The sequence below is a fragment of the Peromyscus leucopus genome, chromosome 8b (genome assembly GCF_004664715.2).
Source record: "Peromyscus leucopus breed LL Stock chromosome 8b, UCI_PerLeu_2.1, whole genome shotgun sequence".
NCBI classification, from domain to species: Eukaryota; Metazoa; Chordata; class Mammalia; order Rodentia; family Cricetidae; genus Peromyscus; species Peromyscus leucopus.
In genome coordinates this window covers 82,807,542-82,832,826 of record NC_051086.1, presented here as the reverse complement: position 1 = coordinate 82,832,826, position 25,285 = coordinate 82,807,542, and the positions used below count along the sequence as shown (strand labels likewise).

The 25,285-nt window shown below is 47.1% G+C and overlaps 2 protein-coding genes across 5 annotated transcripts in view; one reads left to right on the top strand and one right to left on the bottom strand.

The window, feature by feature from the left end:
- The window catches only part of Arsg (arylsulfatase G), a 134,003-nt gene that overhangs the window by 9,437 nt on the left and 99,281 nt on the right, over positions 1 to 25,285 (top strand). Inside the window, exon 1 of one of the 2 annotated variants that reach the window (XM_028865252.2) lies at positions 24,685 to 24,766. The exons of the other annotated variant lie outside the window; for it this stretch is intronic. The gene's annotated coding sequence lies outside the window, so the exon portion shown is untranslated. Of the gene's footprint in view, positions 1 to 24,684; positions 24,767 to 25,285 lie in introns of those variants that run through there. 2 annotated transcript variants of the gene reach the window in all.
- On the bottom strand, positions 5,120 to 25,117 carry Slc16a6 (solute carrier family 16 member 6). Of its 3 annotated transcripts, none has more exons than XM_028865247.2 (6): positions 24,590 to 25,117; positions 14,936 to 15,174; positions 11,656 to 11,799; positions 10,495 to 10,623; positions 6,998 to 7,810; positions 5,120 to 5,798 (listed from the first exon to the last, which is right to left on the bottom strand). In XM_028865247.2, exons 1-6 carry the CDS (start codon positions 24,835 to 24,837, stop codon positions 5,548 to 5,550), a joined length of 1,824 nt encoding a protein of 607 aa, XP_028721080.2. In that variant the 5' UTR covers positions 24,838 to 25,117; the 3' UTR covers positions 5,120 to 5,547. The 3 variants fall into 3 exon arrangements, with proteins under 3 accessions (XP_028721080.2, XP_028721083.1, XP_028721082.1); XM_028865250.2 differs by lacking the exon at positions 24,590 to 25,117 and adding an exon at positions 24,280 to 24,500; XM_028865249.2 differs by lacking the exon at positions 24,590 to 25,117 and adding an exon at positions 23,853 to 24,204.

Below are 25,285 nucleotides of genomic sequence, written 5' to 3'. Positions count from 1 at the left end.
GAGCCACCATGTGGTTGCTGGGAATTGAACTCAGGACCTTTGGAAGAACAAGCAGTGCTCTTAACCTCTGAGCCATCTCTCCAGCCCAGGAAAACAACTTTGATGATCCTGTGTGTACACATGTGGGGGTGGGGGGGGCAGGGGCGGGTACACATTTGTAAAGGTGGGCTCTCCTGTGCCTGAGTGTGTGGATGTCAGAGGTCATGATCGGGCGCCTTCCTCTATTATTTTTCATCTTATTGTTTTGAGGCAGGGTCTCTCACTGGGTCTGCTTGCTCTTTCAGCTAGACTGGCTGACAGTTGAGCCCCACTCCCCCACCCCCAGGGCTGAGGTTACAGTTGGCTTCTGTGTATGAGTCAGGGGTTCAGCTCAGGACCAGGGGTTCAGCTCAGGACCAGGGGTTCAGCTCAGGATCTCCTCCTGTGTAGCTAGCACTTTGCTTATGGAGCTCCAACAACGATCCTTGAAGTTTTCAGTTTTATTGGTTCATTATTTTTTTTCTTTTTTAAATTTTAAAAACTCAATTAATTTTTTTTTTTTGAGATCTCAGTCTAGTTTAGTAGTCTAGATTGTCCTGGAACTTTTGATGATCTTGCCCCAACCTCCTGAGTGCTGGTGTTACAGGTGTGGGCCACCACACCAGGGACAGCATTATCTTCCCATTGTCAGAACTTAGTTTTCAGAGCTGGGGTGTGGATGGTAAAAGCTTGCCAGCCCTTGGCTTTGGGTGTCTGTGCTGTTTACCTAGAGATTTAGCATTCTGAGCAGGCTTCAGTTGATAGAGTGCCTGTCTAGCATGCTCAAGACCCAAGGTTCAACCTCTCCCTAGCCCCAACTAAATCAAGCATGGTGGCTCACGCCTGTAATCCCAGCTCTTGGGAGGTAGAGGCGGGAGGATCTGAAGTTTAAGGTGAACCTGGACAACATGAGACCCTGTCTCAAAACAACAACAACAACAAAAACCCCAAACAAACAAGGAAGCAAACAAACACACAGAGGGAAACCAGAGTTTTGAAAAGTTCTTGGGACTTTCTGGAACTTTCCAATCACTGTGGCAAAGTAGCGGGATAAATATCCCCTTCAAGTGCATCCCCTCAATAGCCTGACTTCCTTTCACTAGACCCCACCTCCCAATAGTGTCATGGCCTCTGGGGTACATTTAACATCACACCATTTTAACATTTTTCTTTTTTGAAGAGGATCATAAGATGTCACCCCGGCTAGGCTGACCTTGAACTTGCAGCCATCCTCCTGCCACTGACTTCCAAATTCTGGATGTCAGGCATGTACCTCATGCCCAGATGTCTTTATTATGTTTTTAAAAATACATTTTGATTTGTCTTGTGTGCACGGGGATGGAGGTGAACATATGCCTTGGTTTACGTGTGTGGGTGTCAGCGGACAGCTCGTACAAGTTGGTTCTCTCTTCCATTATGTGGGTTCTGGAGATCAAACTCACATTGTTAAGCTCAGCTGAGCAATCTTGCTGGCCCACATGTGCACACACCGGCAAGTGCACAAGTGCAGCCATATAACACACACACACACACACACACACACACACAAAGTGCACCCATATTACACACACACACACACACACACAAGTGAACCCATATAACACACACACACACACACACACAAAGTGCACCCATATTACACACACACACACACACACACACACACAAGTGAACCCATATAACACACATACACACACACAAAAAAAAAAGAATTGAAATTCTTTGAGGAATCAGGGCATTTACCTCTTGCATGGAAGAGGATGAAGCAGGAGGATTGCCATGAGTTTGAGGCCATTGTGGATTATGTAACAAGTAGTAAACCAGGCAGGTCAAAGTTGAGACTCAGTATGAAGAAGACAAAGGAGGAGGAGGAGGGCAAGAAAGAAGAGAAAGAGGAGGCAGACGACGGAAAAGTAGAAAAGGAGGAGGAATAAATGGATTCTCAGGTTAAATTATGTTTCGGTTTTTAAATTGAGAATATGTTTCTTTTCATGTGATTAGACTATTTAATTTTTATCTGTCCTGTGGGCCATTATTTAATTCTTCTTTTTTCTTTGAATTATTTTCCAAAGCATTTCAAAATAATTTATAGGAGTCAATAGAAGATAAGTGGTCAAGCTGGTCATCATGGCGCTCATCTTTAATCCCAGCCAGAGGCCTGGTCTACAAAGCTAGAGTTCCAGGATAGCCAGGGCTATGTAGTGAGATCCTGTTTCAAAAAAACAAAACAGAAGGAATGAAAAAAAAAAGGTCAGCTGAACATAGTGTACATGGAGGCTGAGGCAGGGATATGAAGAGTTTGTAGCCAGCTTGTGAAACTCTGTCTAAATAAATAAAGGAACAGTTGTAGTGCTAGGCAGAGAATGTATCAGTGGATTACTCATACACAAATGGGACATCTATACCACCTCTCTCCCCCAGCCAGGGCTCAGGGACTCTCGGAAGAGGAGTTGAGAAGATTGTAAGAGCCAGAGGTCAGGGAGAACCAGAGGGAAGCGTCTTCTGACCTGTTGTGAACTCATAGTGGCTGTCCCTCTGCAGGCGTGCAGAGCGAGCTGGCACACTGGGGACGGCTCACGAGTTCCCAGCTTAGCTAAGGCACTCTGCAGAGCCTCTGGGGAAGGGAGAGTGCCATCGTCTTTAATGGTGTGAACTCTGACAGGTCCACCTTGCTTCACACCCATGACTACACAAACTGGACTCCATGGGTCATAAAAACAACAACAAAAACAAAGCCCAGGATTCGAAGTAGGGGTGGGAGGGAGGTGGGAGTGAACTTGGGAGGAGTTAGGAAGAGGAGCGAGGGTTGAATATGCTGAGAAATACACTGTGCGGGGACTGGAGAGATGGCTCAGCGGTTAAGAGCACTGGCTGCTCTTCCAAAGGAGCCAGGTTCAATCCCCAGCACCCACATGGCAGCTCACACCTGTCTGTAATTCCAGTCCAGGGGATCTAACACCCTCACAGACATACATACAGCAAAATACAAATAAACATAATCTAAAATTAAATTAAAAAATATACTGCATGAAATTATCAAAGAATTAAGAAAACTTTTAAAAAAGTTTCTGAGCATTTTTCTCTGCTTCCTGACTATGGATGAGGTTTCATTGCCTTGGGAATCCTGTGTCCTGAGGTAGCTCACAGATTTTACAGTTTCTGAAATCACTTCAATACAGAAGAGCATCGGACTGTTTAAATAAAAAGCCAAAATTTATTGTAAATCTAGAAGTACCAGAATGTGACTCATACAGAACAAATCAGTGATCCTGTGTTTTTCTTTTCTTTTTTTTTTTCCCCTTCCCAACATTTACACTTCTGATTGTTGACATACTGAAATTGGCATACATTTTCTTGTCTCATGCAGTAAACAGAATAAACTTGGAGTTGATTCCTCAGAAATCAGTTATAAATATTAAATCGTATTGAACATTCGTAGTACAAAATAGGTTGTAAAGTGCAGAAGTCACATACGTCTGCAAAACTGCCCCCAAGCCTAAAGCGGTTCTCGGGGTAGCCCCACAGAGCTTTGCTACATCCATCTTGTTTAAGGTGTGTCGTGTCTTCAGACAGACACTTTGTCGAGTCACTCGGCCTCCCCAGAGTTTTATGGATTGTCCTATTTCTATGGCTGAGAAGATGCTGTATCAAAGGAGGCCGGTGGTGACGGACTATGCCACCTTCATCTGAGTGCAGAGAGAGATTCAAGCTTGTGTGTACCTGTAACCAAACTAGGCTTGTTCTATGTTCCCCCTGAGTTGTCTTGAACAGTAAAGATGAGGAAATATTGAGCAGCTAGCACCGGCCACCCAGTCGGGGAGATGCAGTTGAACAGGCCAGGAGGCAGCCCCCCCCACTACCCCCCATCCTCACACTGCCCCCTTTACAGAGACCTGCTAGATTGCAGAACACACTATACACACGTAGTGGAACTTGCCAACAACAGTGACCAGGTACCTGGTACCCATGGCAACTTAGGACAGTCAAGTGCTATGGAGGATGTAATTGCCACTTGTAACTCGTGATAGTGACAGAAACGTTTCTCTCACTTCAGATGAAATGAAGAAATGATTCAACAGTTAAAGATTGAACAACAACAACAACAAAAGCCACTGGAAATGTTCCAACAATTCAATGAACTATAATTCTGATCAAAGAAGATCCTCAAGTATTCTTAGGTGATAATTTAAAAACAGAGACGATTTGCCATCCATTATTCCCCCCTCCCCTTTAAATAGCCCACGTTGCATTTAACAACACCAAAGAATCATTACAGCTCGGGCTGTCAGGAGATTGTTATGAGACAAGAAAAACTCTCTGAGGCATATAAAGGAAGTTAAAGAAAAAACAGAACAACAACAACAAAAAGCTCTGTAGCCGGGCGGTGGTGGCACACACCTTTGATCCCAGCACTCCTTTGAGTTCGAGGCCAGCCTGGTCTAGAGCTAGTTCCAGGACAGCCAGGGCTTCACAGAGAAACCCTGTCTTGTGAAACCAAAAGAAATAAAAATAAAATAAAAAATGCTGTGTATATCTCAAATCACCTTTTATGTATTTTGATTATTAGATTTTTTTATATCTTAAACTTTTTGTGTGTGTATGCATTGTCATAGCACACGTGTGGACGTCAGAGGGCGACTCTTGAAGAAGTTGGCTCTCTCTTTCTACCACGCGGGTTCTAGGGATTGAACTCGGGTCGTGAATCTTGGCGGCAGGCACCTTTACCCACTGAGCCATCTCACTGGCCCTTCTTTAGATCATTCTAATCAACCCAGAATAACTTAATAATAAATAGCAGTTTAAATTAAAGACACTACAGTCACTTATTTCTTGAACTATGAAAAACAATAGGAAACATGAATGCAATTTAACCTTTCTATTGAAATACTTGTGGTGATGGCTGGCCATAAAAAGAAGTAGTAATCTTTGAAGTTCAAGTTGTTATATGCTTTTAATTTTTCTTGCATATTAATCAAATGCTTAGCTTTAAAGCGTTGCTTTCTTTCCATGCAATATTTAGAAAACTCAGAAGCCATAATTTGTCAATTTAAACTTTAGTAATTTTTCAAATTGTTTAAAAAATAATTTACCTGTATTTCTGAAAATTAACAACTTTTAATGATTCGAGATTTTTTTTTTTTTTTTTTTTTTTTTTTGAATGGCCAATTCATTTCCGTGACTTGGGCTGGATGTCACTTTATAAAATAGTACCTTACACGCGTGAGTGCTTTTAACACCAGTTTGCCAGTCCGTGGCATGGTTTGTGCCGGGATGTGAACCAGTGTTCCTGCACCTGTCTTTGTATTGCTACTGAATAGGGCTGGGTTCCCGTGCCGGAGAGTGTTTGGTTGTTTTGGTTTTGGCTTAAAGAGCAAGCAGAAGGGACTTGAGGGAAAGGAAAGGTGTTGGTGCTGCTGCTGTTCACACATGCGTTCCCTTTATTCGGTTTTGAAGGTGGGGTCCAGTGGTCGGCACCTGCCCCAGGGACTCTTTTCCCAGGCAACAAAGACGCTATGACATCAAAGTGTGTCACACTGGATCCACTTTCATATGAACCCTGTGCTCACATTTCCCAAGATCCATTTCCAGAAAGTCTTCTGGTATGTCCTGTAACGCCTTCCTGTGAGGGCTGTCTGTCTGGTGTTCACCTGAATGAGGATGCTGGCACAGGCCCTTTTTACAGGGTCTCACCAGGGCGAGGCACACAGCAGCCATGAGCATGCCTGCCGCGCAGGAGTAGAAGGCCCGGCTGTAGATCTTGCTCTGGTCTACCAGGAGGCCTGGAAGAAAGCGTCGGCACTGTTAGTGACATCACTACCACAACACACCCTCTCACCTGGGCTCCTGCCCAATCCGAAATCTTCTCCATCTCTAAGCCTGACCTACCATCTTAATATTTTATTAATTCATTGAGGCAAGGGCTCACAAGAAGCCCAAACTGCCCTGAAATTCTCTATGTTGTTAACCTGGCCTCAGACTCACAGCCATGGTCGTATGGTTCTGAACCAGTGACTTTAGTCCAGAGTAGAACCTGTGTCTGCTAGTCTAAGCCTCCCACGGGTCCTTCTGTTATCCTGCCTTGTCTAAGGCTAGAGGGGAATCGAGGGCGTTAGAACCCTATTGCCATCTGACTTTTGGGTTACTGGAACTACAGGACCACTGTGAGTCATTTTCACTTTTTTCCAGACAGGGTCTCTCTGTACAACCCAGGGGACCTGGAACTGACTATGTAGGCCAGCCTCACCTCAGTCTTATGATGGTCCTGCCTTGGCTTCCCGAGTACTGGAATTATAGGTATCCACCACCATGCCCAGCTCTTTTTCCCTTCTTTCAGGGTATTTAGGAGGCCAGAGAGACGGCTCAGAGAGTAAGAGCACTGGCTGCTCTTCCAGAAGACCTGGGTTCAATCCCCAGCCCCACATGTTGGCTCACAAGTGTCTGTAACTCCAGTCCCAGGACATACAGTACCCTCTTCTGCCTCCATAGACATTGCATGCACGTGGTACACGTACATATATTCAGGTAACATCAGTGTACATAAAATAAAAATGACCACTGCCCTAAATTTTAAGGCTTTTTAGTTTCTTCCTTTTTAAAGCCAAGAGGGTTAACTATTGTTATCTCCAACCCAGGAAAACTAAAATTCAACTCAAGTATAAAAATGGAAGCAGACTTGACAATCAGTCCCATAAAGCAAGCCGCACAGCTGGCGAGATTAAGGCAGGCAGGTTTGCAGCATTCTGTGTTCTTAAAGTAGGTGGCACAGGCCATTGAGATGGTTCCCTGGGTAAAAGGTGCTTGCTGCCAAGCCTGCCAACCTGAGCTCCATCCCTGGGACCCACACAGGGTGGAAGGAGAAAACTGACTCCCCCCCTAAGTTGTCCTCTGACCTCCACATGCACACTATGGCACATGTGCACCCATAAGTAAATGGCACACGCACACCCACAAATAAATAAGGAAAAAGCAATTTAATTACCCGCCAAGGGTGGTCCCGCCAGCCCTGAAATGCTCTGAATGAAGACATAGACTCCAGCTGCAGATGACATCCTCTCGATTCCAACGACGTCATCCTCGGCCAACAGTGGGATGTGGGTCCCTCCTATGGTCCCAACCATAGTGCCAAAAAACACACTACACAACATGAGACCCCAGAATTCAGTAGCAAAAGTGAAGGCGAAGAGAGACACTGTCAGTAAAATGACACATATGAGTTCAATGTAGATCTTCCGAATGGGCTCTCTGTTGAGGACAAAGCCAGCCCCGATCCTTCCGAACACTTCAGCAATGGCCATCGTAGATAGTAAAAATGCAGCGCGGTCTCGGTCAATGCCTAGACTAATACCCAAGGGGATGATGTACAGGGAAGGTGCAAAGAAGCCCAGTGTGGCGAAGAGGCCAAACAATGCGTAACAGATGAAGCCTTTGTCTTTCAAAATGGAAAAGTCTAACAGCGGGGTTTTCTTCGGGCTGTGCTTGGGACCAACCACCAGGGTCTGGTGCTGTTCAGCTCTGGCTTCCTGCTCTGTATTAGCTTGATTAGGCACATTTTTTGGTGAGGTAGTTAGTTCTACTCCTGAGTCGATGGAGTCTATTGAGGTTCTTGTTTTCTCATTTTCAAGCATGTATTGCACTTCTCTCCGGGGTTCGAGGGTGATTGTTTTCGGTGACTCTGGTCCTTTGATGATGATTGGTCGAAGCAAGGCGCCGCAGACCACGATGTTCAGTTGCAGGAGGCCCACGAAGAGGAGGCTGTACCGCCAGCCAATGTGTTCCTTCAGAGCTGTGATGGCTTGAAGAGAAGGAGCAAAGAGAGGAACCCAAGGTCAATAACAGACCCCAGACCCAGCAGGCAACAGCCAGGGGGAAGACGGAGGAAAATCTAGTAACAAATGTTGCTCAAAGTTAGGGCGAATGCAGTCATTCTATACTTTGGTGGAGGGTGGGGGGGCGATAAGTGTGTGCTTGCCTGTGGAGGTCAGAGGCCAATGCTGGGTCTTTCGTGATTGTCCTGTCTTTTTTTTTTTTAATTCAGTGATATGGATTACGTTTAAGGCTTTTCTACCACTGAGCTACAGTCCTGGCCTCTTTACTCTTGGAGACAGACTCTTACTGAATCTGGAATTCAGCAAGACTGGTTGATCCCAGGGATCCCTCTGTCTCTATCTCCCCAGTGCTGTGAATAAAGGCATGTGCCACCACACCCAGCATTTTACGGGGCTGCTGGGGATCCAAATCAGAGTCTCATGCTTACACTGCATGGGGACGTTGCCCCAGCCCTGTAGACTTATGAATGGATAAGAAAATATGCACACTTATTATCAGATATGCTATAAAAACTGTCAGCCTGTTTTCCAAAAGCTTTGGGCAGTGGGTTTTTCAGGCAGAGGCCTGAGAAGGAGGACATGTCTGCAACCTACATTAAGGTTCAACAAACGATAGCCCACAGGCCAAGTCTGACCCACTGTCTGTTTTTGTTAATAAACCTGGGCTGGAACTGAGCCATGTGTGCGCACTCACACAGTCTGTGGATGCTTTGTACTGACACAGCAGAACTGAGTAGTTCTAACGCACTTTCATCTATAGTTCCCAAAGCCGACGCATCTCCAAGGCTGAGGACACAGCCTAGTGGTAGAGCACTTGCATGCAGGAGGCCCTGGGTTCTACCCCTCAGGTACCACAAAAGTAAATAGTAAGGTTTTTTTGTTTTTGTTTTTTTTTGTTGGTTTGTTTTTTATTTCTAGCTGACCTTTTGTTAACACAATTTATCCAACTCTGAACTGTATCACTATACATCCCATGCACTCCATCTTTGTAGTGATGAAGTAAATAAAAAAATAAAATAAGAGGCAGTTGCCAAGACCCTCGCTGGGAAGCCTGCCTGCTTTTCTGAGTTCTAACTCAAAAGCCTAACATTTCCTGTCTCTTTTTTAGATGCCAAATTCCTAAGCATGCCTGCCCTGACTCTGAGCTTTCTCACTCTTTCCCGATGGCTGTCTACCCTTTCCGCAGATGTTTGCAGACCTCCATTGTGGATCCTAACTCCAAAGGCAGACTTCCTCTCTATCCTAGCGTTTAAGGGTACAGCGCTGCAGTTTCTCCCTGATCACATCCTTAGCGACCTGGACTGTGCTCGCCTCTCTCACTGTGAACCCAGGGCAGAGGCTGCTGACCAGAAGCAGCTGGGAAGGGGAGGGTCAAAGGGGGGCGTGAGTCTCCATCACCACAATGAAACTGTACAAACTGCCCCCCCCCCGAAAAAACATTTTTTAGATGTTTATTTATATTTGCTGTGTATGAGAGTGTCTTCCTGAATTTGTATCTGTGTGCCACGGGATACAGTGCTCTCAGAGGCTAGAAGAGGATACCAGATCCCCCAGGACTGGAGTTACAGACGGTTGTGAGCCACCATGTGGGTTTGTGGGTGCTGGGAACTGAACCTGGGTCTTCTGTAGGGGCAGTCAGCACTGTTAACCACCAAGGCACCCATCCAGCGCCTCATGAAACATTTCTTAAGTAGGAACCAAAGGGCAGGAATGGTGTCCCCCAGTGCTAGCCGACAAATACACTGTTTCTACCCCTCAGGGCATTCACAGTCCACTGATTCCTTCGCTTATCAATGTTTTATTTTATGTTTTTAAGAACAAAGGGGAAGAATGGCACCCATATGCTCACCTAAATTCAACAATTAACATGATTTCTCTGACTGTCTTTCTCTCTGTGTATATATACATATGTGTGTATAAAGATGATATATATGGGTGAACACGCAATTATCTGAACCACCTGAAAAGTTTCAGATAGTATAATACTTCATTCCTAATCACTCCTGTTTGCAATCTTGCAACCCACCCGATGCATTCATCAAGGAAGAGCATTGGGCCCCGAAGCAGCAGCCCGGGGGTAAAATGCTTGCCCAGCATGCAAAAGGTCCCGAATTGATCTCTAGTAAGAAGAGGGCAGACCAGGGAACTGGGGAAGAAAGGAGGGGAATTTGGGTCTGGAGGGTTAACTATCTACTACATTACTTTTCTTGTATTTCATGTATGAACATTAAGTTGGGTGAGATAAACCAGGGATAAAGTATTTACTGTGAGATTATTTATACGCACATAAGAAAACTGATTTTATTGGCATAACTTAAATCTATACTGAATATAGCTCTTTTGGAAAGGGAATGATAATAATATGAACAGTGCAAATTACTAAATAGTTCAGGGATTATCTTTTCATGTTTCAAGAAAGCCTTACCGCTGATTATGTTCCCGTTTATGTAAACTTGGACTAAGATTAACATGGTGTGAATTCCTAAAATAGAGGAGAGGGAGGATATCCTAAAAATGTGTTGAAGAGAGAGCACGTGACATCTCATTACACAGAGTGAGAGTCACCCACACTGTGGGCCGAAGTTAGCACAGCAACAGCACCAGGGCGGCTTTCCTGGTCCCCGCTAATGAGCCACTGTCACTCACCTACCTGGAGCGAAGGCAAACACAGCAAAGCACTCTCCCGTAGAAGCGACCGCGGTGACTACCGAACGCCTTTTGTCAAAGTACTGTGACAGAATGGTGACGGTCGGGAGGAAACTAAGGCAGTACCCCAAACCTGCGGGTGAAAATCAGAAGGGCCGGTGAGAGCCAGCCATGCTTGCTCCGAGCCTGGAGGGCACGGTCAGCGGGCAGGGGGCGCTGTGCAAGTTCTAAGTTCTGGGAGCCAACCCGTTCATTCTGCAGAAAACGATGGCAAAGAAAATGGATTTCATCTCAGGCCTCAAGGGCTGTGGAGGCAGCTCAGTTGGCAGAGCGCTTGCCCAGCAGGCATGAAGCCCTGGGTTCAGTCCCCAGTACCAGGTACACCTGGGTATGGTAACGCACACCTGTAACCTCAGCATTCAGGAAGACCAGGAGTTCAAGGTTACCTTTGAACTGTTCTCCAGAGCTCCCCAATTCTATACAATTCACAATGGAATCAATCATTAAAAGTAGTTTTTGTATGGTATTTACATTTGAAAACCAATGTCTTTTTCCTTTATTCCTTTGAGACATGTGACTCAGGCTGCTGGCCTCACACTTACGATCTCCCTGTCTAGGCCTAATCCTCAAGTGCTGAGATTACAAGCACGGGTCATCCTGTCTGGCCAGCTTAGTCTTTCGATATGTGCAGAGTGCTATACAAAATTTAAAACTTGCAAACTGGACATACACACACACACGTATCACCTACCCCCAAAGTCTTCTTAGACACCCCAAGACTCCGTCCAGCATACTACTTTCCCCGTACAAAGCTCAGGGTGCTCGGAACCTGAACTGAGAAGCGCTGGCCTAAGAACTCAAGTCTTAGGTTGTGAAAATGGTGCGCTTTGGGTTCAAACTAGAGACACTAGAAAAGTCCTCTTTCTTATGAGTACACTTTTCTCCCTAAGTCAAACAAAAGTTCTTGGACACTTGAGAATGTATTTTTACATGGTTCGCCTGGTTAAAAAAAAAAAAAAAAATCACTGATCTCAGACATAATTAACTTGAAAGAAAAAAAAGGGGTGGGGAGAAGAAGAAATACAATTTGGGTCCACTTTCCCCCCTCCCTTCTTCAAGTGAAGCACGCAGAGACCTTCTGAGCCAAGGAGAGGGACACACTCACCCGAGATGACCCCGATGGAGATGTACATGTGGTAGACCCTCTGGGAGAAGGAGGCAGCAACCATTCCCGTGCTGATAAGCAGCCCTCCTGCCATCACCACCAGCCGATGTCCAAAGTGGTTGCTCAGGACTGTGGAGAGGGGAGCTGAGGGGGAAGGAAACAGAAAGTGACCTGTGAACTTGGGCTTTGTGCTGGCTTCACTGCGACCCCTTCCTGCAAGCTGTGAACCTGAAGGGCTGATATAAGAACCTAGTGTGTTCCATGGGTCAGGCCAGAGGTCGTTTCAGCATTTGTTCCCATTTTAAAACACAAAGGGTCAGGCCTGGTGGTACAAGAGTGCCATCTCAGCTGCTTAAGAAGCTTAAGAAGCAGGAGGATTGAGAGTTCAAGGCCACCCTGGGCAAAAACTTAAGAGAAGGCTGGATGCAGCTCATGGGTAGAGTGGTTGCTAGCAGGTTCAATCCCCCAGTACCTGAACAACAAAATAACAAGGGGCTGGGGTGTAGCTCAGGCGTAGAGCACTTGGCCAGCACGAGCAGAGCCTGTGACTCCAGCACTGATGAGGGTGGGTACACACAATATATGTTTAAATGGACTATCTTGGCTTACCACGCACAATACAGAGTTACACATGCCTTTACTTTGTCTGCAGAATACACTGGCTGGCCTGTGATGGCTCTAATTGGTTTATTTTCTATCTTCACTGCTTTGGATTCTTTTAAGAGAATCCCATCTGTGGTCAAAGTCTACTTAGTTTCATTTGACTGTCCAGAAAATACTACAGGATGGAAATCAGGCCAATTCGCAGACGTGTTCACTTAAAAGACGGCAACTAACTTAGAACACAGAGGAATCTTAGTTTGCTTGGCTTCTATACACTATCCCCCGGGACACTGAAATCTAGCAAATTCTTTCCTATTAACATGCTGCTTAACACTGGCAGGCGTACAGTAAGATATGTGAACCACTGAGAGTTGGGTCAAAGAGGAACACATTAGATAGAAGGGAAGGGAAGGGAAGGAATTCTCTTGGAATTAATCTACACATTACTGTTAGTATTCAGAATGTAAACATATACATTTTTAACTTCTATGTGTGTATGTACGTATGTATGCCGGAGCACCAGTAGTAGCTGGAGGACAGCTTTTGGGATTTGTTTCTCTGCTTCTGCCACATAGGTCTCAGAGATCAAACTCCCATCAGCTTGGAGACAAGCACCTGCAAGCTGACATTGACAGCTGCTGATGAAAGCGCTTCTACATAGTGAGAGAGATCCTTTCTCAAAAACAAACCAACAGGATAGAGCGGCCTTTTAGGATGCCATGCGGCTAAACGGAACTGCACCCAGAGTGGCCCTGACTTCAGCAGTGACCTCACAGGTGAGGCTGCATGGCAGGGGATGAGTCAGGGAAGCCTGGCTGCCTTCTTGAGCTGAGCCCAGCACCCTGTCCTCTCAGGAAAGCCCTGGGGTTGCCTCTCACAGACAGGTGAGCATGAGACGTCAGCATGCGTGTTCCAGTCAGTCCCATCCAAGTGAGAGGGAATGTGTTAAGGGTGGCACCGGCCCTTCACCCCCATCTTGCTTTATGCTGATGGATCTGGGAGTCTTGTGCTGTGATGAATCAGTCAAGTGCTTTAGGGAATGAGATGGATGATGGGACTCTGTCTCCTCAGGACAATAGCTGTAATTTTATGAGTAATGTTATGCCTAGCATGTGTGAAGCTTGAGGTTTAGTTTCTAGTAACCACAAAAATAAAGAAAAAAAATACATAAATTATAAACTTATGGGGAATGTTTGTGGGACTCCTTCCCCCATAATGAGACCCAAATCCATGGGTGTTTGGGTTTCTTGTGTTGACGTAGTATTTGCACATAAGCTAAGCACACCCTCCACATTCTTCCATCATCTCCAGATCATTATAACCCAGCATAAGGTAATGGCATGTAAACCGCTGTTACACCATGGAATATTGGCAGGAGGAAGACTTTTGGTTGTGTTAACCGTGGTAGACCTAACACTGGTCAACAGCCATGTAACATTTTCTGCCTGGCTGGTTGAATCTGTGACAGAGAGCTGACAATCTACCCCTTACCATCTCATCTTTCTTCTTCCTGTGTCCACCAGGAAATGTTTCTAGTCAGGCTCAGCATGTCGCTATGAGCCAGAGCCTTAGTTTGCTAAATGAGGGGTTTTTGTTGTTTTTTTTTTAAGATTTATTTATTTTATGTATATGGTGCTCTATCTGCATTTACAATGTTATGCCAGAAGAGGGCATCAGATCGCATGATACATGGTTATGAGCCACCAGGTGGGTGCTGGGAATTGAACTCAGGACCTCTGGAAGAGCAGCCAGTGCTCTTAACTGCTGAGCCACCTCTCCAGCCCCAAATGAGTTTCTTTTTAAAAACGCAGAGGGACTGAAGCAGTGGCTCAGCAGTTAAGAGACCGACTGCCCTTCCACAGGACTCGGGTTCAATTCCCAGCACCTACACGGTGAATCAAAACCGTCTATAACTCCGGTTCCAGGGAATCCTAGGTCCTCTTCCTGTCTCCTTTTGTCCCAGGCACACCCTCGGTACACAGACACACATGCAGGCAAAATACCCTTCGCTGTTAAAAAGAATGAGATGCTTCATGAGTGTGCACATCATCAGCTCAGGAGCCATGCTTGTGTGGCTCCATTTCAGTGCACGTGCTGCTGAAATTATTGCCTAGGGACTTTGGGATGTTGCTTTCTTAGCTAGTAACTACTTCCTGTCCTTGGAGAGCTGGGGCTTACCACTATCTTCAAAGTGCTCTATGGACTACTAGCACCATGCACTAGATTACAGATACCTCACTTCTTTTTCTTTTTGTATGGTGCCGGGAATCGAACCAGGGGCCTTACAGGTGCTAGGCAAGCATTCTCCCACTGAACTGTACCTCCCAAGCTGCAGACAGTGTGTGTCTAATGGGTGTGTTAGACTAAAGACATTACATTTGGCAACCACGACCTTTTGTTCGATGTCTCCTAATTCTTGCCGGCCCCCAACCCTCTGAAAACTGCATTCCTTAATTGAGGTTAAACAGTCCAACAGGATGTATGAGAGAATGTATCACAGATCCACTGACTGCTGTCAGGTAGGTGGGCAAATTAAAAGGGGTGGGTAAGCAGGCTGAGTTTGTGCTGGCAGATTAGACTAGTATGTAAATGTTAACACAAACATATTGTTATCACCCACATATTCACCTGTAAATGTTAACACAAACACACACATCGATATTATCCATACACTCACCTGTAAATGTTAACACAAATACACATATTGATATTATCCATGAGATCCTGCTGTTGGATTCATCAAAACTGTCCATTAAGTCATTAAAGAAGACACCAAATGACTTGATGATGCCATAGGTAAAGACTTCAACGAAGAAAAAAGAAACAGCTACTGCCCAACCCCATCCTCCATCAGGCACTTGGGTATACACATTGGCTTGGGAAGGAAGCTTCGAATTCTGTTCGGTCATTCTTGATCTGAAATTAAAACGAGAAAAAGAATTCAGACCAGCGATAGGAGGGCTGACCATTCTCCTCTCTTCTCTTCATCTTTGTCCCTTTTGTGAGGAGGGGTCTCACGTAGACCAACGCTGGCCTTGGATTTGAACTCACTATGTATGCAAGGATGACCACTTCTGATCATCCTTCCACCTTCTAAACGCTGGGATTAAAGATCTATGCCACCACACCTAGCCGATTCCAACCAATCTTTAGCAAACCTGACAAGATCTATTTATTAAATATTTAAATCATGTAGAGTTAGTACAGTCTTATATAATTTTATATCTATCTTTGAATTATACCTGAGGCCCACAAAGAATCTGAAAATAAGGCCTTTCTGTCATAATTAAAAGGGAGAAACAATAAACAGACAAAAGGAACCTAGGTAGAATTCGAAGGCCCTTTGAAGGATACAGATGTCCAAGAATATAAATTAGGTAAGGAAAATGAACTGGAGCCAGGCATGGTGGCGCACACCTTTAATCCCAGTGCTCGGGAGACAGAGCCAGATGGATCTATGAGTTTGAGGCCAGACTGGTCTAAAGATCGAGTTCCAGGATAGCCAGGGCTACACAAAGAAACCCTGCCTCAAAACAAAAACAAAAACAAACAAAAAAAGAAAGAAAGAAAATGAACGGGCCATGAGGCATGCTGATAGGAAAGGAAGCCAAATGCTGAAAGGATTGTCTGCACCTTCCATTCGACAGGCCCTTGTGGCCTGGGACTCCCCATGCATTTCCACTTAGTACCACTGCCCATTCAATTCATCCAGCAGACCCATTTTCTCCTCAGTAATCAGCATCCTGATTATTATTTGGTGTCCCACATAAGAGGCATCTTCTCAAACAGAAGGCAACTCTGTGAAAACCTAAGAGTTTTCTGAATTTCGGTTCTGTCCCTCAAAGTTGATCACCAGGAGCAAATGAATTTCAGAATGCACACACGACAAACAAAAGAGGCATTACCGATTTGCGAGGCCCTGAGCTGGTCAACGTAGCCCGGTTACTCCTGATCTCATTATGACCTTTCTCTTCAAACTACAACAGAGTGAGCAGTCCTGAGTCTTAACACAGCTAAGTAAAAGACACTAATTTAACACTGGAGGGAGGCTGGGCCAGCTTCTGGTTGCGGAGACAAAATTACCCTGATAAAAGCAATTTAAGGACCGGTAGGTGGTGACGCACGCCTTTAATCCCAGCACTCGGGAGGCAGAGACAGGTGGATCTCTGTGAGTTCGAGGCCAGCCTGGGCTACACAGTGAGTTCCAGGAAAGGCGCAAAGTTACACAGAGAAACCCTGTCTCGGGAAAAAAAAAAAAAAAAAGCAATTTAAGGAAGGGTGGGGTGGTTTCTTTAAGCTTACGGTTTAAGGATGCCGTCAGTGGCTGCAGAGCTGGTCATGCACAGTCCACAAGCAGAAAGTAATGACTCTGCTCAACCTGCGCTCCTTTTTATACGGCCTCAAGAGAGGGCACCACCCAATTTAAGGAGGGGCTTCCTAGTCAAGTTAGCCTAGACAAGTCCAGAAGTTTGTCTCCTGCGGGATTTACAGCCTATTGAGTTGTTAAGATAAACTATACATCCTGTAAAGCCTCTTCAATTACATTTTTAAACCCAACTAAAAAAGTAGTGTTACCTCTCTAATGATACATTAATCCATGGTTTTAGAGCTCATATTGACAAATATAAGGACCCTTGCCTGGGCATATACATAACAAGTTCAAGGCTAGTTTGAGCTACATGAGACCCTGTCTCTAAATAAAACACACCACCCTTCATCCTCCCCAAACAAACGATAAAGGATTATGATTGTATCATTGTACATCAGTGAATTATTTTAGGATAGTCAGGCTTGGCAGAATGGAGAGCAAACATCTCATTGTCTCCTAGTTCACAAATCTTAAACAGCGACATATCTAACCGAGCTAATTCTCAAACTCATCCTGTGGATATTTCCCACAGTAGTCTGGTATCTGAAGGCACTAGATCCTCATTTTTTTCAAAGTATTTGGCTGAGTGAAACAGGACATAGGATGTGTTAAATTGCTCTCCGCAGCAAAGGTCTTTGCCCGCTGAACCTCATGCCTGAGAATGAATGAAAAGGTAGCAAAGGCTGGGCCACAGCTCCAGAATGTAGTCTGGGCAGCTTCAGGACAGTCATTCACCTATGATGGGCGTCAGAAGTCTGCCGGCAAAGGAGGTCTCTACAACACTCCTCCTTCATCAGTCTTTCCAGTCACCCTGAAGACAGGCAGCTGGGGCAGAGGAGTGCAAACAGCAGTCAGCTGTGGTTTAGAAGACAACAAAATAAGAGTACTTCCTGGTGTTGGCTTTGGGACAGTGGTTGTCCCTCGGGGAGGGGGGCCATAGTGGTGGCCAGCCTGCAGCTGTCAGGCCTTGGCTACCCTTTGAATCCATCTATTGGCCCTTCTCCTTGTGAGGCCCACAGGTTCCTCCTGGCTAAAAAAATGAATCTTTTGGCAACATTGCATTGCTGTGCTTGGGGTGGGGGGTGGGGGATGCGTGCGTGCCTATGCTTGTCAATCATTTTTCTCTTTCTGAAGGATAAAACCTACTAATGAGCCTCCATTTCTGTGTGCCTCATAATCAGACCCCAACTGTAACATGAATCTTAAATGGTCTTATTAATAAAAACAAAAACCCAGAGCCAGATATTGGGGTGAAAGCTGAAAGATCAGAGAAACAGAACAAGTCACAGCCAACCTCACCTCACCAACTCCTCAGCCAATCCTGTTTCCCCCGAATCCTCAGACTGAAAGCCTGAGTCCTCACCCCTGAGGGACTCAGTTGAACTGCTGCTTAGTTCCTGTCTCCTCACGCCTTATATACTGTTCTCCACCCAGCCATGACACTTCCTGGGATTAAAGGCGTGTGTGCTTCCCAAGCAAAGACATGAGATCTAGAAGTGCTGGGATTAAAGGTGTGTGCCACCACTGCCTAGTCTCTATGTCTAATCTAGTGGCTGGCTCTGTCCTCTGATCCCTAGATAAGTTTATTTGGGTATACAATATATTGGGATACACAATATATCACCACACCCAACCTATCTTGGTAGCCTTTTTTTTTTTTTTAAAGATTTATTTATTTATTTATTTAGTATGTATGCAGTGCACTGTCTGCATGTATGCCTGCAGGCCAGAAGAGGGCACCAGATTTCATTACAGATGGTTGTGAGCCACCATATGGCTGCTGGAAATTGAACTTGGAACCTCTGGAAGAGCAGTCAGTGCTCTTAACCACTGAGCCATCTCTCCAGCCCTCTTGGCAGCCTTTTTACTTCTGGTTCTCAAACTTGACTCATCTGCCATGGTCAAGAAGGGTTCCCGGGGCTCTTGATTTCCAGCTACCTTGCCTTTGGTCATGTCATTTCTTCAAGCTGCACACAGTCTCTACAGCTGCTGTGACAACTCCCACTGCCATGCTCAGTCTGGTCCTCCTTTTCCATAAGGCTTCCTCTGACAAACTCAGCTAAGGTGGTCTCATCTTCATGTGAGAGGAATCACTTAACGCGCAATTATTTCCTTTCATGCATTTGTCTTATTTGCTCAATTAGATTATAAGGTCACAAAATCTGATTTTTATGTCTTGAATGTCACCTCACACCTAGCTTTTTTGCAGGGTCACACTATGTAGCTCTGGTTGTTCTGTCCTGGAACTCACTGTGTACACCAGGCTGGCCTATGAACTCACAGACATTCTCTTGCCTCTGCCTCTCGAGTGCTGGGACTAAAGGCGTGCGCCGCCACCACCTGGCCAGAAAGTCTTAAGAGTTTTAATGGAGTCCTCAGGACCACCTTGAACAGAATATATTGGGATAAAGATCCCAGGGAGACAAGCCGAACCTTTGTCCTGATCAAGATTCTGTATTTTATTTGGATGGAGGGAACCAAGCGGCAGCTGTAGTTTGAGCTGAACTAAAGTTCCCACTGCCACCAGAAGGCTGCATCCAGACAGCCTCCACGTTCTGCTTGCAGCTGCTCATGCTACTCTTGAAAAAGCTGGGTGGTGCTGGGATCAACCTATGGCCTCCAAACGAAGTCAGAATTACAGGACGTTGAGGCTGCAAGGGAGTCCACAGTCAGCTTGTTCTCTTCCTCATTGGCAAAACAGGGAAACAGGTCCAGGGAGGTAAAGGGTTTTGGCCCACACAGTCCAGAATCAGACTGTCCAAGCCAACTGAGCAGCAGTCTGAAAGGCCAGGGAGGGAAGTGCTTTCCGTGTTCATTGTGAGGAAGTCATTTTTGTCAAAGCACCTTTGTTTCGACAGTCTCCCTTAGCTCAAGTGGGTCTCTTAACAGCTGTGGCATGGAGGATGACCTTGAACTTCTGACCCTCCTGTTTCTCTAAGACCTCCTAAGTGCTGGGATTGTAGGCATCAGCCATCACTGGGCTTATGTGATACTAGGGACCCAGGGCTTCATGCATGTTAGGCAAGCACTCTAGCAGCTAAGCTGACAAAGCACCCCCTTTTTAAAAAAAAAAAAGTTTTTAAAAATTACATTAGCTTATTTATTCGGGAGGAATGGGGTGTATTCGTGCCGTAGTACACAGGTGGAGGTCAGAGACCAACTTGTGGGAGTTGGTTCTCCCCTTCCACCAGATGGGCCCCTGAGACTGTCACCTCACCATCCCTAAAGCACTCTTGACCTCCAAGTACAGAGGTCTTTTTTAATTTTTGTTTTTGTTTTGTTTTTTGAGACAGAGTTTCTCTGTGTAGTTTTGGTGTCTGTCCTGGATCTCACTCTGTAGCCCAGGCTGGCCTCGAACTCACAAGAGATCTGCCTGGCGTTGCCTCCCAAGTGCTGGGATTAAAGGCTGCCTCCCAAGTGCTGGGATTAAAGGCGTACGCTACCACGGCCCGGCTGAGAGGTCTTAAACTGTTTAGCCACACAACTATGTGACTTGAGGTAGTCAGTTCCCATCTCAGAGCCTGCACTCCTCTTTAATCAAAGGAGAATTGACTGGGGACTCTTTAGGTTGTTTATTGAGACAAGGTCTGTCTATGTAGCCCTGGCTGTCCTGGAACTTGATATAGACATAGACTGGGCTGGCCTTGAACTCATAGTGATTTGCCTGCCTCTACCTCCCAAGTGCTGGGATTAAAAGCACACTCTACTAAAGCCAGTGGTGACTGGAGACTCTCTAACATCATCCAGCTTTAACAGCTGACATTTTGTGACTTTAGCATTAAGCTCTATTCATCAGCTGATTTTTCAGGCTGAACCTAGTGGGTGGCCGGAGGACACTGAGCTAAGAGGAAAAGTGCAAACCCTGGAAGGGTCTTGCCCGAGTGGGTGTGAAGCAGCTGGACATTAGATTTGATCTGTGACAGCTGCCCAGAAGACAGTTAACTTCTGGCTTCTGTTTATTTTCTGAGCCCCTGCTGGGCGATCAGCTCCTTTACTAGCACTGTTCTGGCTACAACCAAATATAACTTTCACTTGCATTCCTGCTATAGCCCCAGCTAGCTTCTAACTTGCAGCAATCCTCCTGTCTCAGCCTTTCACGTGCTGGGATTAAAAGCATAAGCCAGCCATAAGGGGAACAAAACTTGCTTCTTTACTCCTGAGATCATCATAAAGGTAAGATGGCCTCCCCAAACCAACTCCAGAGTTTATTCCTTTCTGAGTCTGGAGCATCCTATGTCCTACTATGGATGGCTGTGAGCTCAGACCACAATGTAGCCTTGTAACAGAGTGGAAGATGATAAGGGCATGCTATATCTAAGATGGAACACGAAAGCTTGGGCACAGCTGGGCGGTAGTGGTGCACGCCTTTAATCCCAGCACTCGGGAGGCACAGCCAGGCGGATCTCTATGAGCCAGCCTGGTCTATAGGTCGAGTTCCAGGACAGGCACCAAAACTGCATGGAGAAACCCTGTCTCAAAAAAAAAAAAAAAAAAAAAAAAAAAGGAAAAAAAGGTTGGGCATGGTAGCATGCTACCTACCATATGGAAAGTGGAGGCATGAGGATCAGGGATTCATGGTCACCTGTGGCTACATGGTAAGTTTGAGTTAGTCTGGGTTGAAGTGAGACCCTAATTCATTTCAACCCCTACTCATTGTGTGTGTGTGTGGGGGGGGTTGCACGAGGCAGGCAGGCAGCCACTCTCTCCAGACCCACTGGCTGCTGCATAACATTTTGCTAAAAGTTTGCTAAACAAACTGGGCATTGTGGACCACTCAGAATACTGAGGCAGGAGGATTGCCAGCTTCGTTACATAGCAAGACACTGTCTCAAAAAAAATTTCAAGTTCAGCCTGGACTACAATACTGTCTACCTTCTCTCCCCCTGCAACCCCCCAAACAAACAAAAACCAAACAAACAAATCCCCCAAAACAAAACAATAAACACTGAAACCCAACAGAAACACAAACAGCCTCCCTCAAAGTTTACTCAACATAGTAAGTGTCTCTGGGCATCCTCAAAGCAGTGCACAGCTCATGCCTCATAAAAAGGAATCGTAAAACGAGGAAGTGTCTGGTTGCCGAAGAAGCAGTTTTCTCAGCTCTTCCGTCAGCCATTGGGTCAGCAGGTCGGCTAGCTCTACACACTGCCACACTGAGCACGAAGCAGCAGAGGCCGACTTTCAACCTGACTACTCAAAAGCCTCTACAAATTACAGAATGCCAAGACAGCCTGTCCTGTCCGTTTGGTGTTGCGGTTGTACCTGATAGGAAAGCCCTTGTGGGGGTGGGGGTGGGGTGGGGGTTCTAAACGGCAGGGCTGCTTAAGCAACCTGATGATCTCTGGTGACCACCTCACTTCTTGATTTTTGGTGTTCGCAACACGTGATTCTCAACCCAACTGAAGTCTGAGTCCAGATCTTTTCTCCTAAGAAGAGGCAGTTCCAAGGATGGCCTTTGACCCTGATTGGCTCTGAGTTACCATCTACAGGGAGGCAGGTCTGGGTTTATCTTCTGGAAGCCCTCAGGTAATAGTTCACTACCTGGCAGAAATCTCTTGATCACTAAATTTCATCTGTGAAAGCAGGCTCTATAGTATTTTCCGACTGGAAAGCTCTGGTAGCCCGAGTGAGCTCCTGCTGGCTTTTCCCCAAGACCCCCATGCCCTTGAGAGAGAGAGAGAGAAAAAAAAAAGGCTGGGCCGTTGAGAGTATTTCCTAGTGTCTTTTTGGTTATCTCAGTGTCTCCTTCAAGAAGGAAAAAGGAGAGAATGTAAAACAAACACAAAGAAGACAAAATGGAGAGAGGTTCTCTGCTCACAGACCTATAGACGCTGCACTCAGGAAGCCCAGGCAGGAAGTGAGCTATGAGTTTGAAACCAGGCTCACTTACACAGTGAGTTTCAGGCCAGCTTGGGCTACTGTCTCACAGAAGTGGGGGCAGGAGGGACACACACCCTAAATAAATTTGGTACCCCACAGGATTTGGATATAGGTGTCACCTGGGACTTTCCCTGTACTTTAATGTGTTGTAAGGATTTGGCATGAATGCATTAAAAATACTGGATTATCATACAGCCTCTGGGGTTAGCCTAGGGTCAGTTCCGATGGAAGTTCAAAAGACAGTCCTGGAAGGCAGGGACATGGCTGCTGACGTCATCAGAACCAAAGCACTGGGGATCTCCTTCAAGATGTAGCCTGGAAGATAAGGCTCCTGACAAGTTGTCTCTAGCCCCTGTTGTCCAGACTAGCCATTTTAAAAAACAAAAATCCCAACTCTAACCTGGTAAGCTGCCTCAGCCAAGTTAAATGAATCACTGGCTACAACCAATTCATCGGTTTTTGCAAGACCACTGAGTTGAAACCCAAGCCCCTAATTTAAGTGTCTTCCTCGGGAGTTCCACCGAGGAAAAGTCCTGTTTCTGGAAACCACAGAAGGAAAACTCGGGGCTAGTGGTACTCATTAAGACCATTTTTCCACTTGGCTGCATTGTTTATTTACGTACTGTCAGTTTCTATCTTAGATGCCCTTCCCTTAATTACCAGAAAAAAGGTGTTTCGACGGTCTTCCCCCCATCACCTCCCCCAGAGCCACATAATGGTACCACGGGGAGATCTCAGCATAGGATCTGGCATTTTCTTGCAGCCAGACACTCATCAGTATGGTTTGCAAAAACAGTCAGATCACCGAGGCTGAAATCTCAATCCAAAGGTAAAAACCTCCTTCCGCAAAAGGAGCTGGCACAGTGTCTAGCTGTGCAAACAGAACCAGCTTCCAGATTAACAAGTTGTCATTGCGTTTCCCCAGTTGGATCCCGGGAGCTTTTTCTACGACCCTCCCCCCACCCTGTGTTTGATGACATTTTACACGCCACCTAGCAAACTTCTATCACTTGTCTGCTGAGGTGCCGGGAATGGAAACAACCCAGAAGGAAATTAACCTATTTCCTCTGCAAAATCGTTTCCCCCGCCTGGAGCCGCTCCGCTCAGACACTTGGCTGCCGCTGGTAGCCCCGCGAACCTTGGAAGTTGCGCGGGACCGGGTGGCAGTGGGTGACAGTGCAGACCGTCAAGGTGTGGGACCCACGCTCTGAGGGGAAAGCTGTCTCCCCCTAGCACCGCCCTGGGGAGTGGGGTAGTAGGGGATGGAGACCCGGAGTCCCACTTGGCCTCCAGCTGCCTCAGTGGCCGCCTTGCGTGCGCGCGCGAGCCTGGGGAAGGAAGGTACCTCTCTGACATCTCGCTCTGGTGACGCGCAGGCAACTTCATGTGGAAAATCCACAGAGGGTCTGAGACGGTGGCCGGACTCTCCTCACAGCCTAGGTCCTTTCATCCCGGTTGGGGACGATCAAAGGCCAGGCCACCCTTTAAGGTATTTCCCAGAACCCATCTGTCTAGGGTGAGAGACATTCAACTCTCAGCTGCCCGCAACTGCCCGAGAGCGCGTCATCCCGGCGGCCCCGAGCACTCCCAACTGTCAGAATATTTTTCGGATTAACCTCTTCAAAATGTTCAAATGTTAAGTGCTTTCCTCCTCCTCCTACCCGCCCTAAAAAAGGCCCGAACACACATATTTAAAAAAAAAAAAAAAAAAAAAAAAACCCAAACCCCACAATCAAACTTTTAAGCATGTAAAATAATAAAAACCAACTCACCAAGTTAGAAGGGAAGAGAATAAACCCCAAAAAGGCTCCCAATAAGGCGGAGGCTGGGCCTCCCGAGCCTTCTTATAAACCGCTCCGTAACATGAGAAAAGGTTTAACCCCTTAGGGCGTGGGCCCGAGTCTCTATCAAGTTGGCTCTGGCCGGGGAGCCTGGAGCACCCTGGCCCCCAACCCACGCCAGCCTCGGCCACCCGGGCCACACCCTCCCCCCGCCCCCCAACCCTGTCGCCTCCTCCCGGGCCGTGCGTGCCGCCGCCCGAGCCCCGGCCCCGCGTCTCTCTGCCTATCTCTTATCCTATACCGGCTGCAGCCGGTCTCCGCCGGCCTCGGGGGCGCGCCGCCGCGGACCATGTGCTGGGAGCGCCGAGCGCCGGCAAGGAGGGGGCCGGCCTGGCGCGCGCGCGCGGGCCCACGTGGATCGGGGCCGCGCAAGGCACGCGCCCCGCCTGCCGGCTGCCGGGGCTGGGGGTCACGGAAGGTAACCGCGCTGCCATCGCGAGTCGCCCATCCCCGCCGACGCCTCTGGGGTCCTTGGCCCGACGCCCTCATCCCCTCATCCGCGCGTGCCCGTGTGATTCCCGGCCCGATCGGACCCCGGCACTTGGCTGCAGTGAGAGCGGGAGCGGGAGCGCGATCGAGCCCGGGGCGATCGAGTGCGCCCCAGCACCCCCTCTCCGAGCGCAGCTCCCGGGTCCGCCCGCGCCCTGAGGATCTGGGGAGCCAGTGAGGAGGATGGGGGGCAGGGGAGGCGCGCGTCGGGGCTGGTCCCGCGCGTCGCTGGCCCCGGACTGAACAGGTTCCTTCCAGTTTGGGTGTGAGCGGAGCACGCGCGGGCTCCCGAGTTCCTCCTCCAGACACCACTTCCCCCCAAAATTTCGTCAACTCGCGCGCCCCGCGCCAGTTCCCCTTCCGGGCATGGGGAGGGAGTGCCGCAGTGGGCCCCAAGGAGCCCGCTGCTCGGCTGCTGCGGGTGCATTGCCTTCCCCCCACCCACCCC